Source organism: Platalea leucorodia, assembly GCF_965183815.1.
Source record: "Platalea leucorodia genome assembly, chromosome: 5".
Lineage (NCBI taxonomy): Eukaryota > Metazoa > Chordata > Aves > Pelecaniformes > Threskiornithidae > Platalea > Platalea leucorodia.
In genome coordinates, this window is record NC_138827.1 from 56,233,059 (window position 1) to 56,250,187 (window position 17,129).

General features: G+C 35.6%; 1 protein-coding gene across 2 annotated transcripts in view; it reads right to left on the reverse strand.

Annotated features, from left to right (window-relative positions):
- The window catches only part of BRINP3 (BMP/retinoic acid inducible neural specific 3), a gene marked incomplete at both ends in the record, with an annotated part of 205,626 nt that overhangs the window by 22,688 nt on the left and 165,809 nt on the right, over nt 1-17,129 (reverse strand). For both annotated transcript variants that reach the window (XM_082314485.1, XM_082314486.1), the window contains one exon: nt 15,255-15,477. In XM_082314485.1, the coding sequence (XP_082170611.1) occupies nt 15,255-15,477 (223 nt within the window). The remainder of the gene's footprint in view (nt 1-15,254; nt 15,478-17,129) is intronic.

The following is a 17,129-nucleotide window of genomic DNA, read 5'->3' on the forward strand; positions in this document are numbered from 1 at the left end:
GGTCATAAATAATATCATCTTTGAAAAAAAAAACCATTAATCAAGGAAAATTTCACTTGTTATAAAAAGTATCTTAATTTGGATAATCATTTTAAAGGTGAACTCTTATTCTTATGTCATGAGATCAGTGGGTATCTTCCAGCTGATGCTAGCAGCCCATTAAATGAACTTCCTTTGTGAGCCAGGTTTCACATGACACATAGCAGCAACTCTAATTCCAGCTGAGTTTCAGCAGAATTTAAATGGTTGCAATTTTTTGTCTTGTAATTAGTGGGCAATGACAATAGGAAGTCAAACACATTTTTTATTCAGAGCTGTTAATACACTATCACCTCTCTATTGCTGTTCAGGTTATTCAGGTGCTTGTGTACAGGTTGTATGGATGCTATGGATGCTGCTACCAGTACCACAGACACTCTGGGGCATCTCTTTAGGCTCAGACATGACACTGAAAGAATACGTGCTTGATCCTCAAAAGTGTATAGGCACTTTCTTCACACTATAGTCATGGCTTTGTGGCTAATCCCTTCACCATAAAGCACAGTAACAACTATGGTCCTGGGACTCAGAGCACCAGTGCCCAGCAATCAGCTGCTCCCAGCCCCAGGCACACCCTTAATCTCTCCTCAGTTCACTTGGGCCACAAAAGTTAAGCAATTATTCTGTTTATGTATTCCCATGCTCAATTCAATATTCACATCTCTTCCAATATTTGTATAATGACCCTAATATCCCCTAAATACCCTTCCAGTGTTTTATATTCATCATCCTCCTTGAAGGGTGAATTCCACACAGGAAGACTGAGTTTCTATGTAGTATATTTCTTTTTTTAAGAACATGGGAGCTGTTAAGTCTCCAGTCATCACATAACTGTTCAGAAGTGCTATGCTACAATAATCTACTTTTATGGGAGTTTAGAAGGTGAATATAAAATAACATAATCCCCAGCTGCGCTGTTATGTGTAAAACCATCCCATTAATCAGACTCAGTTTTACTTTACAGCCTAAAAGTATGCAAAGTGTTACTGCCATTCAAGTGCCTTAATACTGGCAGTTGCACACCTTAACTGCATTTTAAAAACTATCTTCTCAAGAAATTAAACACTCAATCTTTTCCTTTTCTCCCGTGGAAATGTTAATTCAGCACCAGAAGGTGTCAACAACATATGCAGAGCAGCCTAGAAATCTAGAGAAGCAAATGAAACCTCAGAAGTATACCAGCTTCCATACCTGAATATAAAGTGTTAACTACATTTAAAAAAAGAAAAAAAAAAAAAAAGTTCAATTATTCTGCTTCTTTACAGATTATCTGAACTGATTTAGCATCTGTATTTTTCCATGAGGATACTGGGCACAAATAACAGTAAGTGGTTAACCTACATCATTGCGGGGAGATGGGATTAGATTATTTGGGGTTCAAAAAAATGAATCCATTCTAGACTGATGTTGCCAATAAAGAAACAAAAAATCTTATTAAGGTCTGGGGGAGCTTGCAGACATAAGAGTGCAAGCAAATAAGTACTTGGAACTGCTCAGTTCTTTCGGGAACTAGTAGCATTGATGTGATGTTGGATTTGAGTTGTGATCAAGCAACTGAGTTCAGATCTAAAAATGTATATGTAATAAGGTCAGGAAGAGATGAAACTACTGTAACTAGTTGCTACTTTTTATCTGCTAGTTATAAACTTCAGTTTTGTACTTAATCATCAAGGCAATACTTCAGATCAGAACCAAGGAAATGCTGTGAAATAGAGCCTTTTCTTCCGAGGTGTGGAAAGTGCTATGACTCAGAGGGACTAATCTATGATGTACCCTCCTAAAACAAAGCTTCTCAGAGTGAGAAAGCAGAATCCACAAGTCAAGACAATTTTATAAATTTCCTGGGGGTGGATTTTAAGAGGCAAAATTTTGTGAATCTTAACTTGTGTGCATAAGAAATTTCTATTTGACAATTTCGAAAGTTGTACAGTTTTATTGAAGAGAGAGTTCTGCAAGTGTTCTCCTTAATTTTATTCATTAAATTTCTGGAAATGTGTGAGTGTGATTCTGTGTGTGCAGAGTTGTATATTTTATATCAATGATTAGGGATTATAATCTACAAACATTGCAAGGTATTTCTACTTATGTTTACTATCAGGACTAGACATTTAAACTAGGAATTACATAAAATTACATGAGTTTCACACACACAGAATATTGGTTCCATTTCACTATTGCCTTCACAAAAAGGGTGAAAAGGATGTAGTGAATGCTCTTGCAAACTTCAAAGATGAGATAGATTAGAAGAGTTTTTTTGTAAAATATATTTGCAAGTTGGGGTGAGATGTGTGATCCCACAGACTGTGAGACTTGCAATGTCATCGATTTCACAACTGCATGGCACTATTCATCTGAATTTGTCTATAGAGCACTATAACCAGATGACTGTCTGCTATTCAGCAAAAAGAAGAAACAGGCTCTGGAATCATTATTTGCCAAGATTCACAGGTGCCTCCTGTAGAAAACTTCTTTATAAAGCTTCACTCCTCTCTGTCAGGACAGTAATCTCTATTCAGTACAGAGAAATTTTGCCTTTCATAGACAGAGGGTCTATTTTTATCTTTGAAGTTAATCCAACCCCAAGTTGCAGCAACACTTAGAAGCACAGATGCAGATATTCTGTATAGACTTCCTTTTAAATATTCATGGATGGAAACCTGTTTCTCTACTTCTATCATTCAAAGTTGAGGATTCTGGCTTTTATGAACTTTTGCTCATCTCTTAATCCACAAGTAAAATGTTTCCTCTCCAATGCAGTTGACTTTATATCTAAATGTGTATATACATAGTTAAGTAGTCTACATATGCAGCAGATGGTCAGCAGAAGAAATAAAAAATAACTTAATGTTGAACAACCTCATACCAGTGGTAAGATTCATTAAACTGTGGACTGAACTCAGCAAGACAGAAAATGCTACTCAAGTATTTTGCAATGTATTGAGGGCTAAATTGATGAAACATAAAGTCTGCATGCTGTCTTGGGATTTGCTACATTAGTCTCTACTCAGAGCTTTTTAACTCAAGTTTTGTAGAGAAACATTAGGGACAACACAGTCAGCAACTTAGCTATCCATTTCACAGTACCTTGCTCGTATCTTGGACATATTTGCCAACTATCTCATTTATATTTATACTGTATCTTAGCCATCACTCCAGGAATTATCTAAACTAGTAGTGCTTTCTGCAGATAATACACTGATGAAGCAATCTACACAGATGGTAAGCTTTCAACTTACATTAAAAAAATCATCAGTTATTGTTCCTGTTTTTTTCCAAAATTAAGCCAACTTTGTCCAAAAATATGTGGAATAGTATATGCACAGTTTTAAGGGCATGATGTTTTTGGGTTCTTCTAAGGTCAATTAAAGAAATTTTTAGGATTTATTCTTAACTATTAACCAGAAGTTTCTTAAATTTAGAAGATTAAAAAAAAAAACAACTAAAAAAATTTAAGATAATGATCCTGATTTCAGATTCTATTGGAAATATCACTGTTGAAAATAAGGAAGGAGAATCTTAAGAAATATAATGAACACAGTGTAAGCAACGTTGAGAGAGATTTCTACTTGCTGTATTTTAGAAGGGTATGCATTTTGAAAAGTTAATTTCTTTCAAAATTTCATTTTTAATATGAAGACTTATACATTAATTTTAATTTGTGCAACAAATCCTGACATTTGCTGCCCTTTTATGCAATGAGGAAAGTTTTGAACGCATATTGAAGTCATTCCTGTCATATGGGTAGAACAGGAACTATTTATCTAAGAATCTGAAAGACCAAAAAGACAGATAATCAAAGGAAAATAAAAAATAAAACCTTTGTTTTTCTAACTAAAATCTGGAGAAAATAAATTTTGCAGTAGATATGACAGCAGCTTCACAACAGGGAAAAAAACTCGACTCTCCGTAGAGATTGCATTTATTTTTATCATTTCTTGAGTTTTGAAAAAATACATTCATTCATTATTGAAAAGTAAGCAAATAAAAGGTGTTTCTGGGTAAAATTCAGATAAGGTTTTAGTTTGGTTTGGTTTGGAAAAATAAGAGAAGAAAAGGTGATTCTGGGTAGAATTCAGAGAAGATTTTAGTTTAGTTTGGTTTGGTTTGGAAAAATAAGAAAAGAAAAGGTGATTCTGAGTAGAAATCAGAGTAGAATTTAGTTTGGTTTGTTTTGGGTCATCATTTAATATCTTGAAAATTGAGAGAAGTCAGTCATTAAAGATAATAAAATAAAACTACGTTAGAAAATTAGCAAGTGTCCCCTTCTGTCTGGAGTGCCAACAACTTTTATTACTTCTGCTCCTTGCAATACATAAGTCCTTTATGTTATACTTATCATCTGTAGTTCCATATACTTTCTGGAAAACTGATAATACTATGACTGGGATAATTTCCTGGCAAATTAATTGGAATTAATGGCTTCTGAAGTTGTGCTGTATCATCTGCTACTTGAGGGATTTTTTTAATGATCTGTGGTCATCAATTTTAAACTATACTACTGATTATATCTCTTTAATATGCCTTAGAGTCCAAAAAAGCATGCACTAGATGGACAAACAGATTACATGTTCTGAATCGGCATTTGCCTTGCAGCCATGTGCAATAGATCATTTGGGATCCCAGGATGTGATTTCTATGTTAATTCCTCTTATCAATTCTGACACCTTTCTGTGGAAAAAAAAAACCTTCCTGCCATTTCCTTCACTGAGATGTGGGTTGAAGCCATGGGACACCGTGTCTTAGACGTTTGACTTCCTCTTTCTCATTGGTTGTTATGCAGTTGTAGGATATGGAGACAACTCCAAAATACTGGTTGAACTGTGAATGTGGAGGAAGGAAACTTGATAGAAAGGCAATCTTGTTTTCATTTCAGATGTTGGTTTAAGGGCCTGATGTCCTTCAATTGCTGATGAAATAAAACTTCATTTGCATTCTCTCAGCCTGAAGCTTTTCTGTTTCCTGCCTCAAAAAGATGACTTTAAAATTGATTTTTTTGAAGAATGTTACTGATAACACAGTGCTTTGTATTCATTCTCTGTGATATATTTATGGCACTTTTCCAAAAGAATATAAATATCTGGAAAAAAATTGCACAAATGTAGGTCTATGCCTTTTGTATGCTAACATCTTATGGAAAGTCTCAATAATAAAGATTTTTTTTCTTTCCAGAACCATATGAAACATATGACCTAAGTTTACATGTCAATAAGATAATGAGTTCTTTGCAGACTATAAGAATCCATGGCAGTTAATGCTTGCATTGAAAATTAACATTTCTAATGGGCAACTTCTGTCACTCTTATATTTTCTACTCTCTTCTTTGGTAAGTAGTCTGAAAGTAAATGATCCTATTCCAGGCACAAGCAACTTGGTCAACTTGAGTAAGGATAGCAGAACCCACTCTTGAAATTTTTCTAATTCTAATATTACCCAGAGTAAGAGATGATAATCTGCTGCTTATTATATACTTGGAATTTCTTTTGAGCTACAACAAGTATCCAAGTTCTACATAGTCATATCAGAAACAAGGTTATATCTCACTAGATATTGCCACATACCACACGTAAGCTGAACTGAAAACTCTGGAGTTACTTTGTGTTAGCTGGGGTCTCCGAGTGCAGCCGTTGAGCTACATTAAGTGTATAAGAAATCTGTCAGGGATGTAAATGTTCTGACAACACAAAGTATGAGGTAAATACCTCAATAATAAAGCTTTTCTCTGGGTGACATCTGTCCACACAGCACACGTCGCCACCACAACTTGTGCCCTTGCCAATGCTCTCAGTGGAGAAGCCAAAGAATAAAACACTACTGAGTTTATTTATCATGGACTTGATATCACACGCTCCAGCTATGATCCCTCCCAGTGAAAGTTGAGACATGTTGGCAAGATACTGCAAGCCTGGGCCTGCTACTGATCCTGTCTTTCTGCGAGCACATCAGAGGGCTGGATGCTTCTGAGCTGTCTGTCTTACGCCTCTCTGGAGTGCTAAATTCATTCAGAAACTGGGGAAGGCAGGAAGGGAAAAAGACAAGGGGATGGGGAAAAGACAGTTTCTAGCTCATGTCATACCACTGCTGTCAGTAGAGATGTTGAGTTTGCTGCTTGGTATTCTTTGGGGTAAAAGAACTGTACATTGTCTTTACCAGTCTGTATATAGCTACATGCGTAAGATACTAGTATGGAATTAATAATTTGAAAGTTTTTCAGTCTGTTTTTTTTGTTGCCAAAAATTAACTACCGTTGTATGTAATTTTTTCCCATTATTTCTGTCCATAAATTACTCTGCCCTTGACAGTATCCATAGCAATTATGCACAAAATGAATTCTTATCTAACAGTTCAATTTCAGAAAAATTCAATGTCTCCCTACCCTTTACCCTTCAATATGCACCTTATTCTTTCTAGTAATTTATTTTGCTTTTATCGAGAGCACATAAGAAAATATAGAGAACATATTACACCAAAAATTAATGTATTTTTGGTTTATAAAAGACATAATAGACTGTAAATAAGAAAGAAAGACTAATGTTGAATGACCTGGAAACTGATATATTAGAGGTATCTTTGTGTTGCAAATGGAAGAAAAACTTAGTATGAAACAGCCATATCAAACTTTGTATAAGTCTTTTCATTATCATATCTGCACATATTTGCCAGATAGGAAGCTTGTTCCCAGAACTACGTCATTTGGAAGCACTTAAGACTTAAGGATTGGTGCATTCTGCATGTTGGAAGCAAAAGATTTTAAAAAAGGAACAAAGGAGTAGACATGAGACAATACAAACCCGATGCAGGCTTACAGTACTTTTCAAAGCATGTGTAAAAATCAAAAGCTTGAAAACCCACCACCATCTGCAGGATTGAAACTATCCAATCTTCAAATTTATCTAAAGACAAAGATATTATATGTTTTTAGCTAAGATGACCTGAAGCACAGCCCTGAAGGTTAAAGTCTGGCATTTGATGTCCCCTTGGAGAGCTAGTATCTTGCCTTCTGAGTAAAACTAACAGAATAGATTGCATATGACAACACAGGTGAGAAATATAAGACACTTTTCTTGTATGTGTCCATTTCTATGTCACTGCATATCTCATGGTTCTTTGGCTTGTTTAATTGAGAAGTTTTTCTCATTCAGAGCCTGAAAAGCTTGTTTTCAGAGTGCTGACAGACTTAACCTGACAAACAGAAACCTCTTTGTCAAAGTGAGGCATCAGAGCGATGAAAGGTTTTGCCTGAAATATGGATATGCATGGCAATATCCCCCCACCCCCTCCAAGTCCGACCTTCATCTTCCCTTTTATTCTGCACACATGTCAAAGCTTTCTTGTGCTTTGCATTAATATCACCTTCCCACAGAGGAGACACATTTTTACTTTAAAGAGCACAGACCAGAAAAGCATTTATGTTACAGCAATTCATCCCAGTCTGAGCTGAGACTGGGGCCCCACTGTGACGTGTGCTGTACAAACACATAGCGAGAGACAGTCTGTGTATCACTCTAAAGAAACACAATAGACAAAAGAGAGCAAGGGAGATGTGATATCGTCAGCCTATTGTCAGCCCAGTCGTACTATGGTGGGCACAGACAGAGGGACTTTGGTGACTCTGCAGAGGAAGCCTGATGGTAAAGACTGAATATCAAAGATCATTCTTTCTTATTTTTCTCCTGTTATACTTAATAACTCATAGGTGATAAAAGACATGTACCTAATGGTACATTTTGTACCCTTCTGGATCAGATAAAGCAAAGTTCAAATATGCTTGTATTATACAGGTGAAATCTGGAAGGTACTGCAAGTTTCTGAATTCAAGGATAGCCTGAAGCCCATGGTGCTCCAAGATCCAATATCTCACTCTGATGTCATTGCCTGTCCTCTGGCTGCATTTGTGGTGTACATTATCATGATCCTTGAAGGTGGAGGGGTATTATCTAGAGAGGATCATGGCCGTCATGTCACATGTCATGACTACAATGACAGATGGGCATCAGGCTAGGAGCAAACAGAAGCTGGCAAGCCCAGAATCTATCCACATGTCAAGTAATCATTTTAAAGTGCAGACTTGCAAGCCTTCTGAGCCACCACAGTGTTGTCTCTGATGTTGTTTCTACAAGTGATTCATGTGGATAGGTGATTAAGATATCTTTACAGTTGGCCTGAGGGAAGGTCCTTTACAGCAGTTTGGTTACAGTAAAACCCAAAAGGCCAAGAGAAAGCCCCTCAGTATTGTAGATCTACACTGGGGATTAAATGTGCTGAATACTGCATCTTTATATCTGAAATTCTGCAGCATCTTCTTCTTAACTTTTCTTTTTTAGTACCACATGTCTATAAAATAAAATGTATATACAGTTATTAAAACATGTGAAAACACACATATACACAAGAGTTTATCTTAGCTTGTAATTGTTATCAGACCTATTATTTGCTGGCCTGTATATCATATTTTCATGTCTGTCACATTAGTTTTAAATAACTCTAATCCCCAATCCAATTAAAGGTATCACCTCAAAGCAGATGATTTTATTTCCTTTGAGAAAAGTTGCAGACTTATTATTCAGTTTAGTAAAGCAACCACTGCCAAACTGACCTTCATTTTATCTCAGATATTTTTGTCCTATCACCTTCCTTTTCCAGGCCATGCAACTTTCACGTGTGCACCTGGTGTGTTAGATCAAATCAAAGTTTCTACTGGAGAAGCATTCCTTTATATTGAAACTTGCAAATCCATTTTTAACTCCCACATGCAATATCTTAATTGAAGCAGATCAAAAAATTTTCTGGTAGTTAATAACCAACTTTGGGATGTAAGGAACTAATCCTGTGTAACATCCTGAGGGCATGGGATTATTCTACACTATCTTTTTTTTGTGTATTTCATTCTGAATCATTCTGAAGAAAACAGGTTTCAAGGCCTCAGTATTCTGATGGACTGTGTTATAGATACTATAAAGAAGTCAGATATCTTAAATCTTTTTTCTGTATATGGACTGAAGAGAAGACTAAGATACAAGTCCCTTCTCTGAAGTGTTTTTACACTGTTGTGCTCCTAGGCCATGTGAATTTTTTGCTCTGTGAAATTCAAAAAGAAATGAAAAATGAAAAAATGTAAATTCTTGGCTCTTCCTCCTTTTATAGCTGCCTATGGTGCATTCTGTTGGAAATTCGAGAATAAATTGTTTTTGAAAACTATAATTCTTTCTAAAATTCTTCTGTTTGATGCAGCCATTTACTGCCTCTGGTAATGAACTCCTTCTAAGTCTGCATTAGCTTCGGAGTATGTTTCTTAAAAAAAAAACCTTTATGATTATAAGGTTGCTGAGAATGGCTTTCTTTTCAGAAATAAGGATTTTTATACATTAATTAAAATATTTTTTTAAAGTTATTAAGTAGTTTTGCCTATATTTGTTTTCAGCTTGTGTTACCAGAATAAGATCATTTAAAAAACTGGCTAGATTGTTAGTATAACCAACATCTTCACTGTAAATTATAAGGTAATACTAAGAATCAGTCTTTTCAAAAATTCAAATACTGACATTTTATTTAAGATTACATGCTTTTTTGTGCAAGTGTTGTACCTTGGTCTTTTAAAATTAAAATTCTTATTTATTTGAGTTGCTCATAATCTTCAGTTGCAGTTTGTTGCAGCAAATTTCCATTCTGTTATTATGCCAAGGAAAATGTAATTTTTCCACTGGCTTATTGTTGTATTTACAGTACGTCTCTCCTTTTAATATTTTTGTTTATGTCTTTATTAAATCACAAATTGTTCTGGTTATATTTGGCCTCAAGTGATGCTTTTTCATTATGAAGTGATTTAAACTGCATACAAATAAGGTTTGTACATATAGCAATATACTGCACTGAGTGCATTCACTCAAATGGATAAGATTAGCCAAGGAACCAATTTGAATGACACAGAAAAGAATGAAACCAAGTGCTAAACTGGCACTTCTGAAGGAAGAAATGAAAGCTTTTCCATCTTCAATGTCTTTCAGTAGTGTTTGGATATTAAATCTGATCACAGGAAATCATTGCCATTCTTATTGAAAAATACTTAGGAAAGTGAAGATTCTCCTTCTCCATCAACATAGTTTATATTTCTTTTATGCTTTTAAGCATCAATATCCCAGTTTTCTCATTCTGGTTCCATAATTTGGGTGGACCTAAGTGTCTGCTTACCGTCAGCTCTGGTTCACGTCAGGTGTTTCACTGACAGCAATTCATGAGTAGGATCAGGCCTTCTATTCCTGTGATTTTCAGCTTCTCATCATATAGTCATTATGTTTGAAAAGAAATCTTACTGTTGTGTTAACCAAAACAGAAACAAAAACAACTTTCCTTCCCATAACACAGTGACAAATGTATAACCACAACTTTGCTTGCTGTTTTACCTCTTCCCATTGCCATATGTGAGTTACAGTGTCCTATATGGACATCCCTATTGAGTAAAATTGATACTTCTTTATTCTCTCCACTTATTTTGTCTTTGCAAAATTAGAAGATTCAATCCAAAGGTGATGTTAACATGAGACTATGCATGCACAGATATCATCTTTAAGTGCAGTTCTGAGTCACAACACTCAGCCTAAGCTGTGAGCAAGTTATCCCTTTGCTGCCTTTAACAGGACATCACTTTCTCACCTCATTTGAGAAAGATGCTGCTGGAATCGAGAACATGGACTAACTTAATGACTACGTCAGTCCTTTTCTCAGAGTAGATGCCATATACACAGATACCATATACAAACTACTTCCCAGGATGAACAATTGTTCCTTACACCTCATGGTCCTAGTACAGAAATATGCATGATGAGCTTAGGGCAGATATATGGTTTTACACCCAACACTTACTGATTCAAGCAAAGCAAAATGTATTGTGCCACTAGTGGTGTTTCAACCATGTTCCTGTACAAAAACTGCGGCAAGAGCTGGCCATCTAGTGGAATAACAATTGCTGCATGTGGTGGACTCTGGCCAAGGAAACACAATGCATGAACATATGATACCACAAGTTTTTAAGGCTGTTGTGTCAATGCAATGAGAACATATTAGTAATAATCACTTGAGCCTTTTGAAGCAGCAGAGCCTCAAATTCATGGTGGCAGTAGCTCACCTGGTAGCGTTATTCCACAGAATATCAAGTTTCTTTTTCAGAGTGCATTTTTTTCAATCATCTGGTTTATCTCTTTATCTCTTGAAATTGGATGTTTTATCATTCCATCCCTATATACAACATGGGAACAGATTATCTACATAGCAATTTCTGTGCTCGTTGTTGGTTTTGAATTTTCAGTTGGTATTTTTCTTTGAACTCAGACAACCAGTAAATACTTCACTGATTACAGAAAGTGTATAGATTAATTCAGGTGAATTTTAAAAGTTACACTCAGCAGTACCATAATGGTTTATAATGGAAATCTATGGACTTTTGATGTACCTTGGCATGGTTTAACTTTCAGGAAAAGAAACAAAGGTCTGTTTCATGTTAATGAAAGAAAGCTTAAAATCTCGGAAGAACATCTGGAACTTGAAAGGATTTGCAATGAACAGAATAAAATAAAAATAGTAATCCTGTTCCCATCCTCAGTGTACACCAAAGTGCTGCAGTAAATAAGACACTGTTCTGATCGCTAGCACATACTGAAATAAAAGTATTTATACATTATTCTAGTTAAAGAATATTAACTGTATTTAAAAAGGAGACACGGGAATGTTGTTTCTTTAACTTGCAAGTTAATTGACTGTTTTCTACTAAGAACAATGATGTTAGGAGAGGATTCAATGGTATTTTGGTTCAAAGATTAGAAAATTAAAATATAAATGTAATTTAGTCTTATGATTATTAAGTGGCTTGGTTCTTCAGGAAATATGGAAAAAGTTGCAAGCAATTCTGTCTAACTGATTAATTGAATCCCATTTAAAAACAATCAAGCAACAATTTGTTTCATGTTCAGTAACAAAATTTTGAGGCCAGAGAAAAGAGACAGGTATTTTCAGTAATGAATTATAACCTTGACCATATGTAGGAGCTCCTTCAAGTGTGACGAAACAATATGTGGCAGACTACATAGATAAATCCCTGTAAAACTCAGCCTCATAGAAAATTTTCATGAATTATATTAAACTTTTAAGACATAGAATCATAGAATCGTTAAGGTTGGAAAGGACCTCTGAGATCATTGAGTCCAACCTGTTAACCTAAGTGTCTGCCCCACCTCTAAACCATGTCCCTAAACACCACATCCACACGTTTTTTGAACACTTCCAGGGACTGTGATTGTACCACTTCCCTGGGCAGTCTGTTCCAATGCCTAACCACTCTCTCTGTGAAGAAATTTTTCCTAATATCTAATCTAAATCTCCCCTGGCACAACTTGAGCCCATTTCCTCTTGTCCTATCACTTGTTACTTGGGAGAAGAGACCGACCCCCACCTCGCTACAACCTCCTTTCAGGTAGTTGTACAGAGCAATAAGGTCTCTCCTCAGCCTCCTCTTCTCCAAACTAAACAACCCCCACTCCCTCAGCCGCTCCTCATAAGACATGTGCTCCAGACCCTTCACCAGCTTTGTTGCCCTTCTCTGGACATGCCTCCCAGCTTCACAAAAGAGAAAACCAGCTCTCACTTTTGACATATTCCTTTAAAAATCCTTTGTACATCTCTTCTATTGACTTGTGAAATACAGTGTAAAATTAAACATTAGCACAGTTACTTTGTTTTTAATCACTGCCAGCATCATGACATTTATTAAAAACTGAAGCATTGGCTTTAATGTGTATCTATCTGAAAAGACAAGTGCCCATAAAATACAATTTAAAATAGTATTTATATCTTCATTAACTCTGTCTAATTTCTCTTTCCATAATAAAATTCACCCTTAACTATCAATAGCAGAGCCCAAACACTAAACTGAAGGAGTTGTTTGGAAAGCCTTTGAAAAGGATTACATTTTGTTCCAATTCCGCCTTCTTGTTTCTTTGGAGCTTAGAATATTATTGGCACATGAAGCTATGATTTTTGCTTTTATTTCTATCATCTTCCCTTAAACACAATAAATTTAAGTACTTGGATTTGGTTCTGTTATTCCACCCACTTTCTGCTGAAATATCTGTTTTTACAGCCTGAGCAATAATTCATGTTTGTCCATTGCATTACTCAGGTATTCATTCTCCCTTGCATTACCCACTACTCATTTGCAGGCTTACCTGTTAGCAGTTCTGTATCAAAAAAATTCAGTACCTTGTTTGGATTAGGTATACTCTCATCATGAGAAGTACCTGAATACTGTTCTATCAATACCTGTGTTTTCTTTCCCCTCACTATCCATCTTTTCACCACTGCTATTCCTTTATCCATTCCTGTATCTTGGTCTATCAGATTTTTTTAACCACGTTTGGAAATGAAACCACTTTCTTTTGACCTGTTCCTCTCACTTCTCAGTTTAAAGCTCTTCTTATGAGCCATAAAAGCTGATGATGTCAGAAGGCAATTTTCACAGATAGTCAGATGGAATCCAACCTTTGAAAATGCTCTTTTAGCAAATGCTTCCCACTGGTTAAGTATTCCTAAACCTGCCTTTAGCACTGACCGTTGAGCCATCTATTGATCATCATTATGTCATCATATGTCCGACCTCCCTCTGCACTGACTAGAAAAAAATTTAGGGCAGTTACTAAAATCAGGACACAATTATCTTAAAAGTAAGTTATGATATTCCTAAGTTAGAGATGCATTGCAAAATCAAACTGTTACGAAAGTTTAGTGCAACTCCCTGTAAAACAGGCAAACTCATTGCTAGTAAAAATTATTATTAACCTATAAACTGTGAACTCACAAGTTCTGCATTTGAAAAAAAAATATCCTTCATATAACAAGAAGGTGTGTTTTGATCAATCATTTCAACTGAGCATTGTGTTTTATATCTTAGTTCATTGGTACTCTATCATTGCTATTGCCGATGGCAACCAAAGATTGCCTCAAAACCCTATAGTGGTTATTTTGGAAGACCTGATTATTTTAAATTTTGGTAGGGAAAGAAAAAGTGAGGTTGCATTCTGTTTCTTGTGTTTTGAAAAGCCCTGGGTTCCTGCTGAAGTCTTTCATGTTGAATCATCTCTTTGGCAGAATGCTCATTCAGGTCATGCCCAAGAAACACAGGAGATGATATTGAAGCACTGCAGTGCTTATAACCTTTGTTAGTGGAATGTTTTCTAATTATGAAACGACTCCACAAGTGAAAAATACATTTTTTGTTTCAACTAGCAGATCACAAAGCAAAGCACAATATGTAGAAAAAGGGGGGCATGAGAGACATAACAGTTGTCTCCTGAAAGAAAAAGCGGAAGAGTTAGCTAAGTGCCACTAAAAGGCAAAGAGGAATTGATAGACCCTTAGCTTGCAAAAGGAGAGCTGAAACCAGGGGAGAGTAAAGTACCCCTGGCAGTTCTGGAACGCTAAACCTAAACTAGATTTCTTTAAAATTGACAGAGATACATGCTAAATGCAGAAGTCACTGGACTAGGCCCATGATGCCTCCACTCAGAAGAATAATGTCCTTAAAAGCTCATTCATTTCAGATTTACTCTAGTGTCATTCCACTAATGTTAATAAAACAATTTTCAATCAGCAATCAACTATAACCACTTTATGTTAATATAGGTTTGACTAGATAGCTTTCAGGATCTCTCTGTTTCTAGGAAGGACTAAAGCACTTCTCTTTTCTTTCCTTAGGCATCCTTTCAAATCTAAATCATATTTGACAAATGAGACAAGAAATCAATGTATGTAGTATATACTGTATGTATAATGACCTGGAAAGTTCTTAAAATCACTGTGCTTTCTTCAGAATAAGTATTCAGTATAAAATTATTTGGCACTGTTACACTTGGCCAAGTTCCACTGAAAATATGGTTCTGTAAAACAGAGGCAGACCAAATGGGTTGAATCTGTACGCTCTTGTTATTTTTAACTTGCCTCACATCATACACAGTCATATACAAATCAGGTTTTATTTTGACCTTTCCCATCGTATTTAGGAAAACATGAATGGAGCAATATTGAAAGCTAAGATTGTTTAGCTCCTACAAATATAAAGATTGTATACTGTACATGTACCATATGCTGCACACATTCCCACATCTATGCCCTTAAGGAGATTTTTGTGTCAAGACAGCAGTTTGTGTTTCTCAGGTTTTCATAGGCTTTCTTACCTCTGCCTTGGCATGCGGATAAGTGGCTGTTTATGGCATCTCTTACTAAGACCAAAGAGCTTGTGAACAGTTTTCTGTGCCTTGAGAAAGAGTTGCTTCATGCTGTTTTCTAGTTGCTCATAGCGACGTTGAAAATTAGAATCCATTGTCCACAAATGCATTACAGTAGATGTGTTCAGGAAATAATTCATGGGCAGCCTTTTCATAAATAATTTGAACTCATCTGAAAAAAAAAATAGTAGTTATGGATATTGTTGCAGCAAAAATTAACTTTAATTTGTTTTTTCTTGAACTCATTTTTTTAAACTTGAACTTTTGTAATTTTAGGATTGAACATTTTAACTCTTTCAAAGTAGAAAGGTAACTACATTTTTAGTGGTAATATTTGAATAAAACCAGCAAAAGTCAATGTTTATATAATTTTTAAATTGTTAAAACAAATACAAGCACTGTCATGATTTCTCAACCTGGGTAACATGAAGAGTAAATAAGAATCAGAGTTTCTTACCTTCAAATCTAGGATCTGAAAGTAAATGCACATTTAAAGATCAATGTATATTGACTCATTTAGAGAAGACAGGAAACTGTCTTAAAAGGAGTATTTTCTAATACTTAGGAAATGCAACTAAATGTGATTTTGCAGGCCAGCTCTCCTTTAGACATGTTATTTCACATGAGACAAGCTATTAAGGATCAGACTTTCAAAAGAATTTAGAATTGAAATGGAGCCTTTCAAAGCATTTTACGGTACTTTGACACTTCAAAAATGTCCCCCATAACTTTTTTTTGACTCACGTCCCTATCTCTAAAGTGGTAGAAAGGAGTTCTTAAATCACAGGACCACTGTTATTGTGAACATCCTATGCTTTGTGATTTTTTCTGGTAGCTCAGTCCACGTAAGAAACATAGACTGAATCTTAATAGCAGAATTTTATTAATCAGTGAGTCTATTTGCATAAGTAGGATAATTTACAAGTTGATTTATAAGTTTTGAACCTAAATAAACTTCCATTTAAAAGGGCTCTAATTACTGGGGAAAAAAATGGGAAAATGAGTAGCATAGTTGAATGGACATGTTTATCCTTTTTCTTTCTTGTTTCCATATATCAGTACATTTTCCTGTCTGTCCTCCTGCCTGCTGCTATCCTTCCATCCTTCACAATCCATTTTTTCTTTCACCTTGTTCCTGCAGTGAAGTCACTTATCCTACAGTTTGGCTTTCACCCTGCCAGATGCTCCTTTTGGGTAGTGTACACTTCAGCAGACTATGTGGATGCAATGATCCAACTGACTGAAGTAGCTTCCATCTTAAAACTAGAGTTAATCATAATGTTTAACATATTGCTATAATTTTAGGTTGCTCGTGGGAGAGGGTTAATTGGGGAAAATTTCTGCTCACATGAAAGAATTCTCCCTTACCATCATTGTTCATAAGTCTTTTGGTTTTAGCTTTAGCTTTAGTTTAGCTTTTTTAACAACATTTTTACACAAAGAAGGCAAAAATATTTTCTTTTTTATGAGCAGAGAAGAAAAATCTTTTCTAAATGATCTAGAGTGACCCTCGTCCACATCCTGAGGTACACGGGGCCATGATGAAATAGAACAGCCCTATTTTGGCACAGTATTTTCTGTGATGAAGATTCATCAGAAGACAAAAGGCACTGAAAGGTCTTCTGGAAGGTAATAAATGAAAGGCAAGGGGCAAAGTTGGTGATTTTATATTTAATAAAGTGGTTTTAATAATTAATCTGCAAGGTCCTTGGCAATATGTTATTCATTTCCTCTTTATGCCTTCCTTTTTGGGTATTAGTTGTCCACTATTCTCCCCTTGAGGACAGCACTGCTGCCCCTCTGCTGTCCCTGGGTACAAATTAA